Source organism: Lytechinus pictus, chromosome 16, assembly GCF_037042905.1.
Source record: "Lytechinus pictus isolate F3 Inbred chromosome 16, Lp3.0, whole genome shotgun sequence".
Lineage (NCBI taxonomy): Eukaryota > Metazoa > Echinodermata > Echinoidea > Temnopleuroida > Toxopneustidae > Lytechinus > Lytechinus pictus.
The window spans coordinates 4050346-4071689 of NC_087260.1; the positions used below are offsets into that span (position 1 = coordinate 4050346).

At 35.7% G+C, this 21344-nt stretch overlaps 1 protein-coding gene across 1 annotated transcript in view; it reads left to right on the top strand.

Annotated features, from left to right (window-relative positions):
- The first annotated feature begins 246 nt into the window (after positions 1-246).
- LOC129278993 (fibropellin-1-like) overlaps positions 247-21344 on the top strand; it is a 63016-nt gene continuing 41918 nt past the window's right edge. The window contains exons 1-6 of the mRNA XM_064111579.1: positions 247-335; positions 993-1050; positions 2221-2403; positions 4843-4953; positions 10078-10188; positions 16520-16630. Of these exons, the coding sequence (XP_063967649.1) occupies positions 333-335; positions 993-1050; positions 2221-2403; positions 4843-4953; positions 10078-10188; positions 16520-16630 (577 nt within the window). The 5' untranslated portion in view covers positions 247-332. The remainder of the gene's footprint in view (positions 336-992; positions 1051-2220; positions 2404-4842; positions 4954-10077; positions 10189-16519; positions 16631-21344) is intronic.

The window sequence follows — 21344 nt, forward strand, 5'->3', positions numbered from 1 at the left end:
TCGCTACTATTGGTCATTTTCTTTTCAACGCAAACAAAGTGGAAATGTAATTATGACGATTGGTAAAATCTTGGCGTACGATCGCGGACGAGTGCGCGCCGTCGGCTTTCCCTCATGCGGAAAGCCAAAGACCTGTTCTAATCAAATCGTTCTAATTAGGCTGACTATGGTTATTTGCAATTCATAACCAATAAAAGAAGAACGCCAGAAAATAACGCGATGTATTAACATCTCGTCTTTGGCTCAACTGATCATTCGGTAGAGTGGGGTCGTGCTTGAATATCCAAACATAACTATCCAAATGTTAGCGGAGATTTCACTTGTATATAAAAATGGTTTGTATGACGTCTTTTCTCGCCATTATAATGTATTTAGTCCTATTCATCTTAAAGCATTTCAGTTAATTTGGAGACTTTAATTTTCAAGAACATCATAAAGCGTTCTCATTCATGTGAACCAGGATGTATTTTTTAACGCACCTTTGCGCTGGATGCTGGCAAGGAAACTAATTTTCATATCTAGACTAGTTCACACCCATAATTATGTATGTACTCAGATATATGCACGTTTCTCCTTTTTTTTAAATAACTATTTGAGTTACATTGTATTACACTCTTTATTATGTTATTGTTACAATTGAGGGATTAATTATTCTACTGTCTTTCTTGCGATAACATTTTTATTATTGAGCAATATTTTTGGAAAATTTAAGCGATACTCATACATGCATTTTACTTGCTAATAGTTGTTAGACGAAACAAGACCATTATCTTTCATTTCATCATTAATATTTATCATTATCATCATCACCATTTTTATTATTATAAATTATCAATATTAATGATAGCAACATTCACAACACAACACGAAAAACAAAAGTTGACAAAGTTGTTGTACACGTACGATTGCTCACATTTATTTAACATGTAAACTGTACATGTGTAATATTTCACCGTTTGTTAAATTTTCGTTTCTCTTTCTTCCTCTTTAAGCATTATTTAGGGGTGACGGCCTTCTCTGTGTTCGTCATACTGAACCACGAGTTTTACGGTAAGACATAAAGTTCAAACCTTTCAAACTTACTCGACACCAAAATAGAAATCGTTATGGTTTCTCATTCAGACTAGTCGGAACGAATTTTACAGTGATGCGGTATTAATCTTGGATGCTCAGAGGTGGAACCAGACATCCAACACTGTCCGAAAATGCCGCCTTTCATCCCCTTAAAAATCCGGATGGGGCTAATTCTATTTTTTATTTTCTTATGAACAGTTTTAGGTAGAGTGCGTATAGTTTAAAAATGTAAACTTTGTGACAATATTCCGCAACTCGAAAAAAAATATGGGGATACTTTGTATTACATAAAATTATTGAGCTTCGGTCTCTTCTATCAGGTGTCAGTGAGATTAGTGGCAAAATATTATGCTTCAGCGAGGATTGCCCACGTATGCGCGTCGTGGTCTTGTGGTTCTGACTCTCGCCTTTCAAACAGAGGGTCGTGAGTTCGAATCCAAACCAATGCGTGTTTTTCTTCAGCAAGAAATGTTTCCACACTGTGCTGCACTCGACCCAGGTGAGGTGAATGGGTACCTGGTAAGATTATTTCCTTGAATGCACTGTGCGCCGGTGATGGTAGCTCGAGCTAAAGCCGGGGTAATAATAGCAGCGCTTTGTATCCTCAGTCAAAATGCGCTTTATAAATTCCAGCTATTATTATTATTACTATTATTTTTATTTTTGTGAAGATTGCAGAATTTAGTTTGCGCGAAAATGCTAGTTTTCAAGCTGTGTCGTAGAATAAGGCAATTTAAAAGAAACTGACCATGCTCTACATTTTCTGACCCCCCCCTTTATTTAAGTATTCTATTTTAGGCCATTATATAGCAGTCGAGGGTAGCGGGGACCATTTTATTTGTACAAGTAATGTTGTTATTACTTTTAAAAAATGATAAAAGAGAAAGACTTTCTTACTTTTTTTATTTTTGCACAAAATGCAACTCTCTCCCGCGGTCTAAGTCCATTAAATGCACCAAGTATTTTCTTGATCATATGTCAAATATCGCATTATATTTTACAGCACTTTATAGGCTGTAATCTCCAAAATCAAGGAGAAAGCATACAGAAGAAGAATATCAAGAAGAAGAAAACGAAGAAGCTACGCCAGTGTCAGTCAACTTCTTATTTATCCTTCGTTTTTCCCTCATGATTACCATTAAGCAGGTGTATTCGGTGGCCAAATATGTAAAAAAATACCAGACATCGCCTGCCCTCAAAGCATTTCCGCACACACCGGGACCTTGGTGCAGCTTGTTCCCAAGTATCTAACTCGTGATCATCCTGAAGATGAAGTCAGAACACTACCGGCGATGAGAGATAACGTCAATCTATACTGCGCACATCCAGGTAGGCCTGCTACTTTGACTGAGTATGAAACCCTTGGAATATGTCAGCTTGTACGAAGAAAAAAAATCAAACAAATATGATCAACGAAAGTTCGGGAACAATTGGACAAGCAATACAGAACGTCATGAATATTTTAATTTCTAAATTACTAATTCTTTATGGAGATCCTCCTATTCGCAATAACACAAAGATTTGTGAAGTCGCATAATTACAAATTTCCCCTATGTACACTGATAATGTAACCCCCAAACATATTTTTTTGTCCATTCTAATGATAATACAAACTCTTCGTCCATGGCTTTTTATGAAGCCTAAAATAAATTTCCTCCTGGACCAATGGAAAAAGACTATGTCGTCTATAATGGATAGACCTCGTACAAGGACAATTTAAAAGTAATTGAGGAGTTTAATAGGTGTGACACCACAAATGTTGGTCGCATTGCCAATGGGAGAATGTCTACATCATTAGCAATCTCAACACTCACATGCTGATAATTGTATTATTTGTTAATTTTTTGTTCAACTTTCATTGATTTCTTTCGATTGTTCTGCTTTCACACAAACTTCTTGGTCTTCGTTATTAACAAAATAGGGGACGGTATTCCGTTAATCAGAAAATGAAATAAGGTTCGTTATTTTGACGGTTCGTTAATCCGAAAAGTGAAATAATCTGTGACTAAACAGGAAACCAGAACATCAAGCGGGGGGGGGGGGGGGGTAGAAACACCGTTTCATTTTCAATTTGTATGAGGATGGGAAGGCAGGGAATTTGAGGGGCCAACTGGAGGCACTTTTATGTCTAAATGGGCCTTTTTGTGATATTTTCGCCATAAGATTGTCATTTATGTCGTTGTGTGTTTTGCAATAATTTAGTTGAGCAAAACCTTTTTTTGAAGTGATTTCTGATATCTATCCTTTTACACGGTTAAACTTTCAAATCTGAAGTTCTTAAACCCGCTTTTCGGTCAATTATGAGGCTAATAGGCCATACTGTTTAAATGGCATCCCGTGCGAGATGTCGCGAGCGCTAATCGCACGATCAAACTTTTGGACACAATAAAAATTAAAAATTCTGCGAAGTTCTCATAATCATGAAAAAGAGCACAAAGCGCTAACCTAGAATAAATAATATTCCAACTTGAAAACTGGACATTTTAAACATTTTTATAACAATAAAAGAATAAAAAGTGAGTACATTGCTACAAAAAAAAACTGAGGCGAGCGTGAACAAAAAGAAAAGGGATTTTCTAACCTGAAATATATTATGTTGTACCTCACAAAGAGTATTCATTTTCGAAAAATAGCACATTTCATTTAGAAAAAAGGGCATTTTCCCTTTTTGAAAATAGCCATTTTTTCCTACGGGGAATTTTTTTTAATCATAACCAGCAGAAGCTTTAAAAATGGCACCCCACCCCTAACTAAATCCCCTTATCTGGAGGTTATTTTTGTGGGACCAACACACAGTCCTCAACATTATTAATCGAATCGCACTATCAGGCAGCAATTGCTCAGAGAAAATAAGATTATTGATCCAAGCGCCAATTTTAAATGCAATAAATTATTTTTACCACAACATACACATGTATCAACCTCTGTTGAAACTGTTGCTGAAAAATGTCTTGTTGTTCTTTAATTTTTTAATTTAACTGGTTTATGCTCAAGTTGTTATTTTGATTTTATATGCTATGTAACTATAAGAATATTTATTGGGAGGCGCACTCTACAAGCTCCGCTTTTTAGCAGCCTCCTCCATTTCCAACCTGATATGTAATAATCTTGAATATAATTTTTGTACAGGGATACTTGAAATATGTTTTTTTTTATATGTCAAGATGTACAAAACAAACTGTAATTGTTGAAAATGGAAATAAACGAAATAAAATGAAAAATTGCAACACCGTTTTGTTGCTAAAAATGAATGAACTTAATTTTCAGAAAAACGAACCTTTCATTTTTGGACTCACGAACTTTTGGATTAACGAACCTTATTTCGTTTTCGGACTAAGGAACCTTCGGATAAACGAGACTCATGAAACTTCCAAGCAATCTGCAAAAAAAAGATACATTGTGTCAAAGAAACTCTGGTATCTAGTGTTTTAGTCAACTCTACGGTAAATTTTGACAGAATGAAGGACAATTACTTTTTCAATTAACCTGCCATTTTCTGTTCACCTTTTGCAATTCAAATTACTACTTTGGCTATTTTCAAATAGCCTTAACTCAAGACTATTTGTTGGAAATGGGGTGGTTGCTGACAGATGTTGGTTAATATTATTATTAGTTGGTCTCTGATAACGAAATTATACGCTAATTGTATTTTCTGTATTATATCAAAAGGTTTATGTCAATACTTTGAGACTACACACAGCGTTTGTATATAATTTCGGGCCCCTTAATGCTGGTTTATGTTACTTTCGTCATGTTCTTGTTTAATAGCTTGTTACTCAAACCCGTGCCTTAACGAAGGAACGTGTATGGAGGAACTATTTGGATATAGCTGCTCTTGTGTCCGAGGATACGGTGGGACACATTGCGAAGAAAATATCGGTAGGTTTATTGCAGTGGTGCATTTGCGTCATTCGTAGTTTTAGCTCTCGCCCTAAGTCATCATCTTCTTTTGCTGTTTTTTTTTTTTCTTCTTCTTCTTAATATTATTGTTATTTTGCTTCTTTTTCTTCCTCTTTTACTTATCCTTCTTTGTTTCCCCTTGGGGAGCTATTACTTTTTTCGTTGAAAATATACATGTACATTGAATGAATCAATATAAATTGATTTTGAATCATAATTGATAGCGAGTTATAATGATGAAGCTAATGATACAAAGAAAGTACATTACCGCAAGTGATGATAACAATGCAAGTCTCTGCCGTAAAGATGGATGGGTTTTGGAGCTATATATACCTCCCCCCACAAAACAATGAATAAGTACATAAATAGATAATAGAAAAAAAATCACTACTAAGAAATGAAAAGACAAAAGAAAGGAAACAAATGAAATTGAAAAAGTTAAAATGTAGTATCCTTTCCCAAATATTAAGTGAGGCTGAAATCTCTCACAAAATGAGATGCTTTACAAAAAGTCAATATTTGTGTTGTTCGCTTCGTTCACTCGTATTCCTAAAAATACAACATGTCTGACTCCGTCAGGGTTTCTTGTTCTCACTACACCACTGAGTATTGCGGTAAGGAGAATTTGAACTTATCGAAACGCAATGCTAATCCATCTAAACCTACCCTTTAAAAAATAGAACAACTCAGTCTCTGTAACATCATCAGACAAATATGATGGAAGAGCCGTGGTGTAGTCGTTCTGACCCTAGCCTTGTAAACAGAGGGTCGTGTGTTCGAATCCCACCGTTGTCTATCGTCCGTTTGCAAGGCGTTAATCAACAATTTGCCACTCTCGACCCAGGTGCTAAATGGGTACCCGGTAGGATGCGAAAGATATTTATGTTTGAATTTGCCAGCGCCATAATGAGGCTGCGATGAGACCAAGGAATGCTCCCCAGGGAGTGGAAATTGTGCACTTTTCGTGCGGGATTGAAATGAATCCAATGACCGGGGTAATAATATCCTGTAAATTTGATATTATTAATATCATTATTAAATGGCATCCTTTTAAGGGCGATTATTTGTGCTCCTTTTGGCCCGATCGGTGCAAAATTGCAGTTACAACACCTTTAAGGGTGCCAATAAAACAAACAAATAAAGCAGGTACAGGGCCCCGTTGCATGAAAGTTATTATAATTGTGGCTCTACCATCAGATGATAACTACATTAGTAATGATGGTCAACAGCCAATTAAAATAAAAAATCCTCTAAAAGTTACCATTGGATGACAAAGTTACCATAACAGTAACTTTTATGCAGTGGGGAACAGAGTTAGACTAAAGTTTTGGTACAGGGTCAGTAAAGTGAATTAAATTAATGTACCGGGGGAATTCAAGTTCATTGTTGATCTATTGGTGTTGGTGTGAGGTAGATTTTTACACGAGTATAAAACTAAAAAGGCCACTCGCTATTTTCTGATAATTTATGTCAATAATGAGATCTGGATCAGTTTTACAAACTCAGAATAGATTTTGGAGCCAGGGGAAGCAAACTAAATTGCAACACTAACACCAACACTAATGCCAACACCGGACTGCAAATCAAACATTGTCAGATAATTCGTTTTTTTCTGATTTCGGAACGGGAAAAAAAATATTGAGTGAAAATGGAATGTATTTTTAAGATTTAAAACAGACAAACGGTTAATTTTTCCGTTTTACTGTTTTTAATATTTCAATTTTTAGTTTTTCCTTTGAAAATACAAAATTACATTGCATTTTTCCTTTTTTTTTCAAGAAACAGAAAATTGAATTAATATCTCGTTTTCTTTTTTCTATTTTGCCTTCACGAAACAGAAAATTGAGCGCGTGTTCTCGTTTCCCTTTTTCCGTTTCGAAATCAGAAACACGAATTATCTGATCGTATCGCCGTCAAGGTACGATTAGATAATTCCTTTTCCTTCGGCCAAACAGAATATTGACGACTGCTGAAGCTTTCGGCAAAAGGGGCGGAACCAGAACTAAGCACCTAGCATCTCCTTTTTATCTACATGTACGCATTTTAGTTTCAATTCATTGATGTATGCCTCATAAACACAAATATTTTACCTAGAATGATGTGATGATAATATAAACAATTGTACTTTGGGGTTGGTCTAAAATATTATTTAACAAATTTGCATCTGAGCAGAGACTATCTTATCGCGGTACACGTGCAAATTAAATTATCGGCCGGTAACGCATGTACAGAAAGTCAGTTGCAACTAGCTGTGATTTTTTGCAGAGCCATAGTTTAAAACCAAGATGGATAGTACATATTTGACAAGGCCGGACAGCCATAGTTCGTGTATGGGTTACACTTCATACTTCAGAATATTCGTTATTCCGAATGTTCGTAATTCCAAAACACGTAAATTGCTTCAACCTCGATGTTCGTTAATCCGAAATGAGGTTCGTTATTCTGAACATTTTGGGCGTTATTCCGAAGGTTTGTCAGTCCGAAAACGAAATGAGTTCGTTGTTCCGAAGGTTTGATCGTCCGAAAACGAAATAAGTTTCGTTGTTCCGAAGGTTCGTTAATCCGAAAACGAAATAAGGTTCGTTATTTCGAAGGTTCGATAATCCGAAAACGAAATAAGGTTCGTTAATCCGAGAACAAAATAAGGTTACTTGTTCCGAAGGTTTGTTAATCCGAAAACGAAATAAGGTCCGTTGTTCCCAAGGTTCGTTAATCCGAGAACAAAATAAGGTCCGTTGTTCCGAAGGTTCGTTAATCCAAAAACGAAATAAGGTTCGTTATTCCGAAGGTTCGATAATCCGAAAACGAAATAAGGTTCGTTAATCCAAGAACAAAATAAGGTTCTTTGTTCCGAAGGTTTGTTTGTCCGAAAACGAAATAAGGTTCGTTATTCCGAACGTTCGATAATCCGAAAACGAAATAAGGTTCGTTGTTCCCAAGGTTCGTTAATCCGAGAACAAAATGTTTGTTGTTCTGAAGGTTTGTTAATCCGAAAACGAAATGAGGTCCGTTGTTCCGAAGGTTCGTCAATATGAAAACAAAATAAGGTTCTTTATTCCAAAGGTTCATTAATCCGAAAAATAAAACAATCGAGTGCGAAGCCGGGAAAACCGGAAGGGTAAGCGTGGGGGAGGGGGGGGGGAGTAGAAACACCGTTGCTGTTCAATTGTTATGAGGATGGGGAGGCCAAAAGAAGGGCGGCGGAGCAAAATATAGTAAAGTAGAGCACAGCCTTTTTTAAGTGATTTCTAATTATGGTAAGATATATATTTAGGCTTTACTTTTCGCGAGAGAGTGTAATGAGCGAGCGGTTTGGAAAAATTTTAAAAGCTGATGCTGTAAAACTCGTTTCTTTTTGTAAATTACTGTTAAAAGGGCATCCTTGTGAGGTGTTGCGAGCGTGAATTGCAAGCTCAAACATTCTGAGCATTTTTGGCAGTCATTAAATGATGTGCATCTAACTGAAGAATAAACACGAGCGCGAAGTGCAAGCTGATATATACTGACCAGAAAAGGGAACCTGCTAAGGACTGCCGCAGCGTTTAGTGACTCATTAATAGGATGCATCGAAAATTGCCAGTGCAAGGCGCGAGCAAAAAAGAAAATATTCCAGCCTTAAAACTGGACATTCTAAGCCTTTTTAACAATAACTGATAACACCCCCATGGGATTTTCTAATCTAAAATGAATACTTTGAAAAGGGTATTTCATTTCGAAAAACGGCACATTTCATTTTGGAAAAAACACGGAAATTCCCCATTTTGGACAGATAGTATTTCTTTCCTACAGGGATTTTGTTTTGGGGTGCAAATGCCCAATGCCCCCCACCTTCACGCTTTGACCACCCCTGTGGGAAGGGACTGATCTATCGTTACCAGGTGCGTTTACGTACGCAGAATTCTCTCAAAGGAATAATCATAGACTTGTGAGGCTAGTTCATTTTTGGAACGTTTTGGCCCAGTGGATAAGTCTTCTGACTTTGAAACAGAGGGTCGTGGGTTCGAATCCCAGCCATGGCGTAATTTCCTTCAGCAAGAAATGTATCCACATCGTGCTGCACTCGACCCAGGTGAGGTAAATGGGTACCCGGCAGAATTAATGCCTTGAATGCATGAACGCTGAATGGCAGCTCGAGCTAAAGCCGGGGTAATATTGATAATAACAACGTGCCTCGTAATATAATATTTCTAGATAGATGACGCTATATAAATGCCTATTATTATTATTATTATTATTTTCTGTTATTGCTTGACCTGCAAATATTTATCTTATTATTCATTTTTTATTCGGTTTGAACATATATAAATGTACATGATACAAATGTACAAGGACCAAATTGACCATGCTTTCAATAAGTAAAACTTACTGAAAATCAAGCAAGTAAAATATAAATGCATTCAATGAGAGAACTACTATTAACGTTTTTAACGAAAACCAGTATAAGAGCAGAATAGTTATCATAGAAGTTATCAGATTGAATATCGATAGGGGCGTGTTGAGGCATTTTGAAACGATTTTGTCAAAGTTCTAAATGTCTAGTAAAAAATCTAGTCTTGATTAAATGTTCACCACTTATAAACCTGAACAATATATATATCTGCGCGGGGGTGGTTAATTGTTTGGACCAAAAAAATATGATAAAGACCCCCTTTCTGGGCTGGGGCGGGCCAAAAAAAGCCATCCGCAGCTATCGAGCCAGTTTTTTTGGAATATGGGGGGCACTTATTTTACATTAAATTCATATTTAATGAACGATGTTGTGTTCTAGTCAACTCAACGGGTAAACTTTGACAGAATTAAGGACAATTACTCTTTCAAATAACCTGACATTTTGCGTTCTTTTTTTGCGATTCAAATTACTATTTTGGCTATTTTCAAACAGCCTTAACTCAAGACTATTTGTTGGAATTGGGGTGGTTGCTGAAAGATGTTGGTTAATAATTATTATTAGTTGGTCTCTGATAACGAAATTATACGCTAATTGTATACTCTGTATTATATCAAAGGTTTAGTCAGTGTGAGACTACACACCGTTGGCATACAATTTCGTGCCCCTTAATGCTGTTTTTAATACGTTCCTTTCTTCATGTTCTTTTTTTAAAGCTTGTAACTCAAACCCGTGCCTTAACGGAGGAACGTGTACGGAGGAACTAGTTGGATATAGCTGCTCGTGTGTCCAAGGATACGGTGGGACACAATGCGAAGAAAATTTAAGTAGGTTTATTGCAATGATGCATTTAGCGTCATTTCATAGTTTTAGCTCTCGTACTTATTAGTCATTATCTCGTCTTGCTGCTTCCTCTTTTTTTTTCTTCTTCTTACTCCATGTCCTCCTCCTTTTCTTCTTTCTCTTCTTCCTCTTCTCCTTCTTTCTCCCCTTGTGCCTTGGAGTTGTAAAAAATGCCAAGTTATATACATAAAGTCTTATGAAACCTATTATTATTATTATTCTTATTATTATTTTCTGTTATTGCTTGACCTGCAAATATTTATCTTATTATTCATTTTTTATTCGGTTTGAACATAAATAAATGTACATGATACAAATGTACAATGCCCAAACTGACCATGCTTACAGTAAGTAAAACTTACTGAAAATCAAGCAAGTAAAATATAAATGCATTCAATGAGAGAACTACTATTAACGTTTTTAACGAAAACCAGTATAAGAGCAGAATAGTTATCATAGAAGTTATCAGATTGAATATCGATAGGGGCGTGTTGAGGCATTTTGGAACTGTTTTGTCAAAGTTCTAAATGTCTAGTAAAAAATCTAGTCTTGATTAAATGTTCACCACTTATAAACCTGAACAATATATATATATATATATATATATATATATATATATATATATATATATATATATCTGTGCGGGGGTGGTTAATTGTTTGGACAAAAAAAAAAGGTGATAAAGACCCCCTTTTGGGGATAGGGCGGGGCAAAAAAAGCCATCCGCAGCTATCGAGCCAGTTTTTTGTCTCACCTGCATAGCAGTGTGAGACTAAAGGCGCTGCTTTTCCGACGGCGCACAGTGGGCCAGGAGAGAGCAAAAGTGCGCCAAAACTGGTTTTTGGTCATGAAACAAATTTTGTTTTTTTCATGTTCTAAGCAAAGATAAGAACCTGTAGAATGCCTCCGTACAATATTTCTCCATTAAATTGAATATTAGTTGCCCATTTTTATTCAATGTTACCGGAAAATGACTCTTTACGGCTACCGCATGTGTAAATGACACGTTTTAGATATTTCACTGTTTTAACAAAACGGATTGCTTAATTTATTTCTAATTCACTGTGCTTTTTGATGAATAATTGTTTCAAGTGATCAAAGATTTTCAAGATAAAATGAAAATTCCTTCAGAGGCAATTTTGGACGAAACCATTTGACAATGGGGGTGTTTTAGCATTTTTTTTTTCATGAGCATTTCTTTTACAAATTGCTGCCGATTGCTGCGCTGTAAATACCATTGCGGTCTTTGGTATAGTTCATGCTTTACACTGATACCAAATTTAGCTGCATATACGTGCATTTTCTGGAGATATAACCAATTTTTCAACCACATGTTCGCCGTATTTATCACAAAAATCGGTCCAAGTTACTGTCCCATTATGCGCGTGCATGCCGAACGTTGCGGGTGACATTAAACATCAAACTCCCCGTCGCGTTCTGGGAGAGAGAGAGAGAGAGGGGGGGGGGGGGGGTCTGGCTCAAGTGTGTGGCTCTTATGACTGGTGTCTGCCTTTAAAATATTTTCGTTAAACATACGTAAAGGCAAGCTTTCATTTCCAATTCCACTAACTATATAATAATACATGTAACGCAACTTCATTTTGATGCCAAACTGTTCCATCCCGTGTTCCATATCTGATATGCTGTCATACTGAGAAGATTAATTCTTAAGGTAAGATTCCCGGGTAAGATTATATATTTGGTTTGTTGTTCATAAACCAAGTAGAGGCTACTGTATATCGCTATAACACACATGACTAGGGATGTGATAGGTCTCTCGCAGTTTTCTGACAAAATATGAAAATGTGTATAGGACAGAGAGGGATATCCGTGGGCTCTATTACATGTATAAATTGCATTATCATTATTAGTATTTATCCCCCAAAAGGGTTTGTAACTTCACATACACGTATGAATTCGTTTATCTCTTGGCTCATTCTAAATTTGCTATAATTGTTGGAATCGATCAAGAAGGAAGTGTCTATTATCATTTCAATGATTGTTTAGTTTATGATTCTCATTGACTTTATATGTATTCCACAGAAATGGTAACAGGTGACATTGTGAGTAGCAAGTTTTTAAGAGTACAACAATCACAGCCTCTTCCCCCTGATGTTCAAAGTATGCTAAAAGATCCTCTCACCAAAGACATAATAGTTGTTGAGATAGTAGAGAGAGACTCTGATTCGGAATAACTTTGTATACGCCGTTCTTGGTAGGCCTTGTAGGGCCTTGTACTGATTAACCTGCAGAGGACCCGGCCTCTAATCACTGGAATCATTATTTTAAAGATTTCACTGTCCTCTTCTGGTATCAATCCATTTTAATTCATGTATGTGTGGTTAATCATTGTACACAGGGAATAAAAATACTCCTTTTCATTTTTTTTTACAATTTCACTTTGAATTTTACAATTCCGGATTCATGGTAGGACGCCCTCTTTAAGCGATACTCAAGTCACCAAATGAATTATTTGTACCCCGAGCACAGACTTTTCTGGTTTGGTTGCCTGTTTGTGTGTTTGCTGTTTGCTAATATGCTTAATTATTGCTGAAATTTATCTAAAACTAGTTTCTGAAAATTTGAAACATATTGTAGAATTAGAAACATGTAATTTCTGCTCAAATGTTAACAGCCAATCAGAAAACAGTATTTTAACGACGTCATCAATATTTGAAAATACTTTTATTGAATTCTACGGGTGAAATTACCCCTGTCTACTAAATTTAATCATACAAATGTGTGAATAATGGGTTTTGGCGCACTTTGGGTTCATTCTGGCCCACTGTGCGGCGGCGGCGGCGGCGCCAACACCAAATCTTAACCGAAGGTTAAGTTTTTGAAATGACAGCATAACTTAAAAAGTATATGAACCTAGTTCATGAAACTTAGCCATTAGATTAATTAAGTATTACTAAACATTCTGCTTGAGTTTCATGTCATATGACCAAGGTCAAAGGTCATTTAGGGTCAATGAACTTAGACCATGTTGGGGGAATCAACATCAAAATCTTACCCTAAGGTTAAGTTTTTGAAATGTCATCATAACTTAGAAAATATATGGACCTAGTTCATGAAACTTGGACATAAGGTTAATAAAGTATCACTAGACTGTCCGCATGAGTTTCACGTCACATGACCAAGGTCGAAGGTCATAGGGTCAATGAACTTTGGCCGAACTGGGGGTATCTGTTGAATTACTATCGTAACTTTGAAAGTTTATGGATCTGATTCATGAAACTTGGACATAATAGTAGTCAAGTATCACTGAACAACCTGTGCGCATTTCAGGTCACATGACCAAGGTCAAAGGTCAATGAACATTGGCCGAATGGGGGTATCTGTTGAATTACCATCATAACTTTGAAAGTTTATGGATCTGATTCATGAAACTTTGACATAAGAGTGATCAAGTATCACTGAACATCCTGTGCGTATTTCAGGTCACATGACCAAGGTCAAAGGTCAATGAACATTGGCCGAATGGGGGTATCTGTTGAATTACCATCATAACTTTGAAAGTTTATGGATCTGATTCATGAAACTTTGACATAAGAGTGATCAAGTATCACTGAACATCTTGTGCGAGTTTCAGGTCACATGATTAAGGTCAAAGGTCATGTAAGGTCAATGAACTTTGGCCATGGTGGGGCTATTTGTTGAATTACCACCATATCTCTGTAAGTGTATTGGTCTAGTTCATAAAACGTGGACATAAGAGTAACCAAGTATCACTGAACATCCTGTGCGAGTTCTAGTAGTTTTCAAAGTCAGCACTGCTGCTATATTGAATCGCGTGATGCAGGTGAGACCGCCAGAGGCATTCCACTTGTTCTAATATGGGGGGCACTTATTTGACATTAAATTCATATTTTTATGCATACTGATGTGGATTGAGCTTTCTCCAATAAGGAGGGTGGGTGATTTTTTATTCACATTTTCCCCGATTGGCAGCTCAATGCTGATTTTTTTTTCTTTTAAGGGTTAGTCCGAACAGTGATCTCTTAGCTTTATTCTTATAAACAAGATTGAATCATTCGAACGCGAGAAGCGAGCAAACTTTTGTAGAAATTTCAGGAATTTGGTCCTAAAAATTGAACATTCTGACCAACGTTATGAACAAGACGCATATGGAACTAACTAATTTCTTTGAGCTCGAAGTGCAAGCTGATATTTTTGATAAACTGTCATAAAGAGGGATTTTAAGCAGTTTGTTCGAATTCATATAAAAGTAGGCTTATACATACTAATGGAAATAATGCGAGCACGCAGCGCCAGCTGATAATTTTTCATGATCAGACCTGAAAAGGAATGTTTTAGAATTACACGGAATACATGCATAGAATAAGTGCTTCAAACGAACCTTATTTCATTTTCGGATCAACGAACCTTATTTCGTTTTCTGACTTAGGAACCTTCGGAATTACGAACCTTATTTCTTTTTCGGACTAACGAACCTTCAGAATTACAAACCTCATTTCGTTTTTGGACTAACGAACCTTCGGAAGTACAAACCTTATTTCGTTTTGGGACTAACGAACCTTTGGAATTACGAACCTTTGGAAAAACAAACCTTCGGAATATTCGAAACTTCCGAATAAGAAAGCGTCGGAATTACAAATGTATGCGAGTTCTGGCTCCGCCTCTTTCGCAAAAGGTTCGGTCTTCAATATTCCGTTTGGCCAACGAAAAAGGAATTATCTAATCGTACCTTGACGGCGGTGTGATCAGAAAAATCGTGTTTCTGATTTCGAAACCGAAAAGGGAAACGAAAAGGTGCGTTCAATTTTCTGTTTCATGCAGGCGAAACAGAAAGAGAAAACGACATTTTCAATTCAATTAGAATATGCAAAAACAGTCAAACGGAATAATGAACGCGTTTTTAATGTTTTTTCCGTTTTTACATATTTTATTTTTGAATCAAAATATTGAAAATTGCCGTTTTTCTGTTTTAGATCTCGAAAATAGAATCAATTTTCACTCAATATTTCGTTTTTTGTTTTTTTTTCTTTGGAAATCAGAAAAACGAATTATCTAAAAGTACCTTGATTGAATTATTATCGAGTACCATCTTAACATTCCAGTGTCACAAAGTGTAGTTGCCATTGAAGGTGTTTCTCTGCCTTTGGCATTTGAAACCAATATAAGACGCTCAAACATATATTTTTTTAGATTTGCATTGAGTTTGAAAAGCACATTCTAAGCGCTTAAATATATATTTTTTCTAAATACATCAGTAATATTGTAAAGATAGATCAAGAATAACCTAAACAAGTACATGAAGTACTTGTCTGTAAGAGAAGCTAATCTACTGTAGAGCTTAAGGAATTAAACTAGGTTTGAAGTTCGGAGCTAACTGGGGCTTAAGATTTGCACAATGTTCATATCTCAATAATTGTGTCAAAGAAACTCTCGTATCTCATTTTCTTGTCAACTTCTTGATGTGAAAATTTGACAGAATAAAGGACAATATCACTCTTTTGCATAACCTAGCATGATTTTATACATTTTTGGGGCAATCAAAATTACTATATTGGCTATTTTCAAAAAACCTTACCAGATGACCATTTGTTGGTTTTTGAGTGGCTGGTTCACATTTCTATCTTCATGTACTCTTTGAATTGATTTTGAAAAAAAAGCACATTCTAAGCCGTAATATATATATACATATATATATATATATATATATATATATATATATATATATATATATATATATATATATATATACAAATGTCAAAATAGATCAGCGATACTTAATAGATAGACCTAGAATAACCTATAAAAGAGTTCTTGATTAAATGCAAAAGAAGCCGAGCCAGAGCTTAAAGGAGAAAACTAAGTTTTAAGTTAAGGGCTTACTTAGGCAGAAGATTTGCACATTGTGCACATACCATGAAACTTCCAAGCAATCTGCAAAAAAAATTGTGTCAAAGAAACTATCTTGTGTTCTAGTCAAGTCAACGCTAAACTTTGACAGAATTAAGGACAATTACCTTTTCAAATAACCTGACATTTTGCGTTCGTTTTTTGCGATTCAAATTACTATTTTGGCTATTTTCAAACAGCCTTAACTCAAGACTATTTGTTGGAAATGGGGTGGTTGCTGAAAGATGTTGGTTAATAATCATTATTAGTTGGTCTCTGATAATGATATTATACGCTAATTGTATTCTCTGTATTATATCAAAAGGTTTATGTCAATATTGTTTTTTTAACACAGTCAGTGTGAGACTACACACCGTTGGTATACAATTTCGTGCCCCTTAATGCTGTTTTTAATACGTTCCTTTCTTCATGTTCTTTTTTTGAAAGCTTGTAACTCAAACCCGTGCCTTAACGGAGGAACGTGTACGGAGGAACTAGTTGGATATAACTGCTCGTGTGTCCAAGGATACGGTGGGACACATTGCGAAAAAAATTTAAGTAGGTTAATTGCAATGATACATTTTGCGTCATTTCATAGTTTTAGCTCTCGTACTTATTAGTCATTATCTCCTCTTGCTGCTTCCTCTTTTTTTTTCTTCTTCTTACTCCATGTCCTCCTCCTTTTCTTCTTTCTCTTCTTCTTCCTCGTCTCCTTCTTTCTCCCCTTGGGCCTTCGACTTGTAAAAAAGGCCAAGTTATATACATAAAGTCTTATGAAACCTTTTATTATTATTATTGTTATTGTTATTATTTTCTGTTATTGCTTGACCTGGAAATATTTATCTTATTATTCATTTTTTTATTCGGTTTAAACATAAATAAATGTACATGATACAGATGTACAAGGACCAAACTGATCATGCTTACAATAAGTAAAACTTACTGAAAATCAAGCAAGTAAAATATAAATGCATTCAATGAGAGAAGTACTATTAACGTTTTTAACGAAAACCAGTATAAGAGCAGAATTGTTATCATAGAAGTTATCAGATTGAATATCGATAGGGGCGTGTTGAGGCATTTTGAAACTGTTTTGTCAAAGTTCTAAATGTGTAGTAAAAAATCTAGTCTTGATTAAATGTTCACCACTTATAAACCTGAACAATATATATATATATACAGTGCGTATCAAAAAAAGTTTACACTTTGAAAAAGCCCTGGGAATTAAAAAATATCCAACATGTGGGTAATTTTTTGACATACAATCTTGGGTTTGGGTCTCATCTATCCAATGAAAGTTAAAGTTTTGACAGAATGTTACACTTGAGTGAGCACTGTCCATTTTTGTAAAGCTCGCAGAAATCTGTTTGCGCAGAAATGCTCGTTTTCACGCTGTGTAAAGGGGAAAGGGCGAAATCAACCTTACCCTGCAAAACATTTCTCATACATTTCCATTGCACTTTTAGTATATTGAAGTAAAACGGATACATTCAAGCATTTTGTAACAATTTTGCCACCCAAATTGAAATTTCAACACTTAGTAAGCACAGCCTTTACCCTTTTTTGTGCCAGCTGGATCTAATGACATAACTGAATCTGAACAAAAGTTTATTTGAGACAGCTCCAGCATTTTTCACTAAGTTTGTATCATTTAAAGTGGGTTTACATTTCATTTTTCATTTAATACTTTTTTCTCTACACTTTTTCCAAGCTTGACAGTGATTAACAAAATGAAAATGAAGCCTAAGCCATTTCATGTAAATCACAGCTCAACGTAAAGCAGATATCGTCACGGTGGTCTCGGTGTGTGGGGGAGTGGGGTGGGGCGCAATGCACTCTTCGAAGTGTTTTGGGCAAGGAAACAAGTTAAAAAAGGTAAAAGATATCATCAAATCAATTCTACTATCTAATCCGACGTGTTCTTCATGATTAAGGTCTACTTTTATTCGCAAAACTATTTCTAAGTTCTGCGCAAATCATTTTTCACCAACTTTTCAAAAGTAGGTGGTGCTCACTCAAGCGGAAATATTTTTCGACAGTTATATCGTCATTTGCTTAAATGGATCTGTACCAATGTTAAAATGTGGAAAAATCTTTAGGATATTACAAATATGAAATTTTACAGGATTTTTGCTAAGTGTAAACTTTTTTTTGATACGCACTGTATATATATATCTGTGTGGGGTGGTTAATTGTTTGGACCAAAAAAATTGTGATAAAGACCGCCTTTTGGGCTAGGGCGGGGCAAAAAAAGCCATCCGCAGCTATCGAGCCAGTTTTTTTGTCTCACCTGCATAGCAGTGTGAGACTATAGGCGCTGCTTTTCCGACGGCGGCGGCGGCGTCAACACCAAATCTTAACCGAAGGTTAAGTTTTTGAAATGACAGCATAACTTAAAATGTATATGGACCTAGGTCATGAAACTTTGGCAATAAGGTTGATCAAGTACTACTAAACATTCTGCCTGAGTTTCATGTCATATGACTAAGGTCAAAGGTCATTTGGGGTCAATGAACTTAGACCATGTTGGGGGAATCAACATCAAAATTTTAACCTAAGGTTAAGTTTTTGAAATGTCATCATAACTTAGAAAATATATGGACCTGGTTCATGAAACTTGAACATAAGGTTAATAAAGTTTCACTGAACATTCTGCATGAGTTTCACGTCACATGATCAAGGTCAAAGGTCATTTAGGGTCAATGAACTTTGGCCGAATTGGGGGTATCTGTTGAATTACTATCATAACTTTGAAATTTTATAGATCTCATTCATGAAACTTAGACATAATAGTAATCAAGTATCACTAAACATCCTGTGCAAGTGTCAGGTCACATGATTAAGGTCAAAAGTCATTTAGGATCAATGAACTTTGGCCAAATTGGGGGTATTTGTTGAATTACCATCATAACTTTGAAAGTATCTTGGTCTAGTTCATTAAACTTGGACATAAGAGTAATCAAGTATCACTGAACGACCTGTGCGCATTTCAGGTCACATGACCAAGGTCACAGGTCAATGAACATTGACCGAATGGGGGTATCTGTTGAATTACCATTATAACTTTGAATGTTTATTGATCTGATTCATGAAACTTTGACATAAGAGTGATCAAGTATCACTGAACATCCTGTGCGAGTTTCAGGTCACATGATCAAGGTCAAAGGTCATGTAAGGTCAATGAACTTTGGCCATGTTGGGACTATTTGTTGAATTACCACCATATCTCTGTAAGTGTATTGGTCTAGTTCATAAAACGTGGACATAAGAGTAACCAAGTATCACTGAACATCTTGTGCGAGTTATAGTAGTTTTCAAAGTCAGCACTGCTGCTATATTGAATCGCGTGATGCAGGTGAGACCGCCAGAGGCATTCCACTTGTTTTAATATGGGGGGCACTTATTTTACATTAAATATATATTTGTATGCATACTGATGTGGATTGAGCTTTCTCCAATCAGGATGGTGGGTGATTTCTTATTCACATTTTCCCCGATCGGCTGCCCAATGCTGATTTTTTTTTCTTTTAAGGGTTAGTCCGAACAGTGATCTCTTAACTTTATTCTAATAAACAAGATTGAATAATTCGAACGCGAGAAGCGAGCAAACTTTCATAGAAATTTCAGGAATTTGATCCTAAAAATTGAACATTCTTACCAATGTTATGAACAAGACGCATATGGAGCTAACTAATTTCTTTGAGCTCGAAGTGCAAGCTGATATTTTTGATAAACTGTCATAAAGAGGGATTTTAAGCAGTTTGTTCGAATTCATATAAAAGTAGGCTTATACATACTAATGGAAATAATGCGAGCACGCAGCGCCAGCTGATAATTTTTTATGATCAGACCTGAAAAGGAATATTTTAGAATTACACGGAATACATGCATAGAATAAGTGCTTCAAACGGACCTTATTTCATTTTCGGATCAACGAACCTTATTTCGTTTTCTGACTTAGGAACCTTCGGAATTACGACCCTTATTTCGTTTTCGGACTAACGAACCTTCAGAATTACGAACCTCATTTCGTTTTCGGACTAACGAACCTTCGGAATAATGAACCTTATTTCGTTTTCGGAATAACGAACCTTCGAAATGGCGAACCTTTGGAATTACGAACCTTTGGAAATACAAACCTTCGGAATATTCGAAACTTCCGAATAAGGTAGCGTCGGAATTACAAATGTATGCGAGTTCTGGCTCCGCCTCTTTCGCAAAAGGTTCGGTCTTCAATATTCCGTTTGGCCAACGAAAAATGAATTATCTAATCGTAGCTTGACGGCGATGCGATCAGAAAAATCGTGTTTCTGATTTCGAAACCGAAAAGGGAAACGAGAAGGTGCGTTCAATTTTCTGTTTCATGCAGGCGAAACAGAAAAAGAAAACGACATTTTCAATTCAATTAGAATATGCAAAAACAGTCAAACGGAATAATGAACGCGTTTTTAATGTTTTTTTCCGTTTTTACATATTTCATTCTTGAATAAAAATATTGAAAATTACCGTTTTTCTGTTTTAGATCTCGAAAATAGAATCAATTTTCACTCAATATTTCGGTTTTTTGTTTTTTTTTCTTTGGAAATCAGAAAAACGAATTATCTAAAAGTACCTTGATTGAATTATTATCGAGTACCATCTTAACATTCCAGTGTCACAAAGTGTAGTTGCCATTGAAGGTGTTTCTCTGCCTTTGGCATTTGAAACCAATATAAGACGCTCAAACATATATATTTTTAGATTTGCATTGAGTTTGAAAAGCACATTCTAAGCGCTTAAATATATTTTTTTTCTAAATACATCAGTAATATTGTAAAGATAGATCAAGAATAACCTAAACAAGTACATGAAGTACTTGTCTGTAAGAGAAGCTAATCTACTGTAGAGCTTAAGGAATGAAACTAGGTTTGAAGTTCGGAGCTAACTGGGGCTTAAGATTTGCACAATGTTCATATCTCAATGATTGTGTCAAAGAAACTCTCGTATCTTATTTTCTTGTCAACTTCTTGATGTGAAAATTTGACAGAATAAAGGACAATATCACTCTTTTGCATAAGCTAGCATGATTTTATATATTTTTTGGGCAATCTAAATGACTATATTGGCTATTTTCAAAAAACCTTACCAGATGACCTTTTGTTGGTTTTTGAGTGGCTGGTTCGCATTTCTATCTTCATGTTCTCTTTGAATTGATTTTGAAAAAAAGCACATTCTAAGCCGTAATATATATATATAAATCAAAGAGTTCTGCGTCGGCGTCATAATGTAGAAA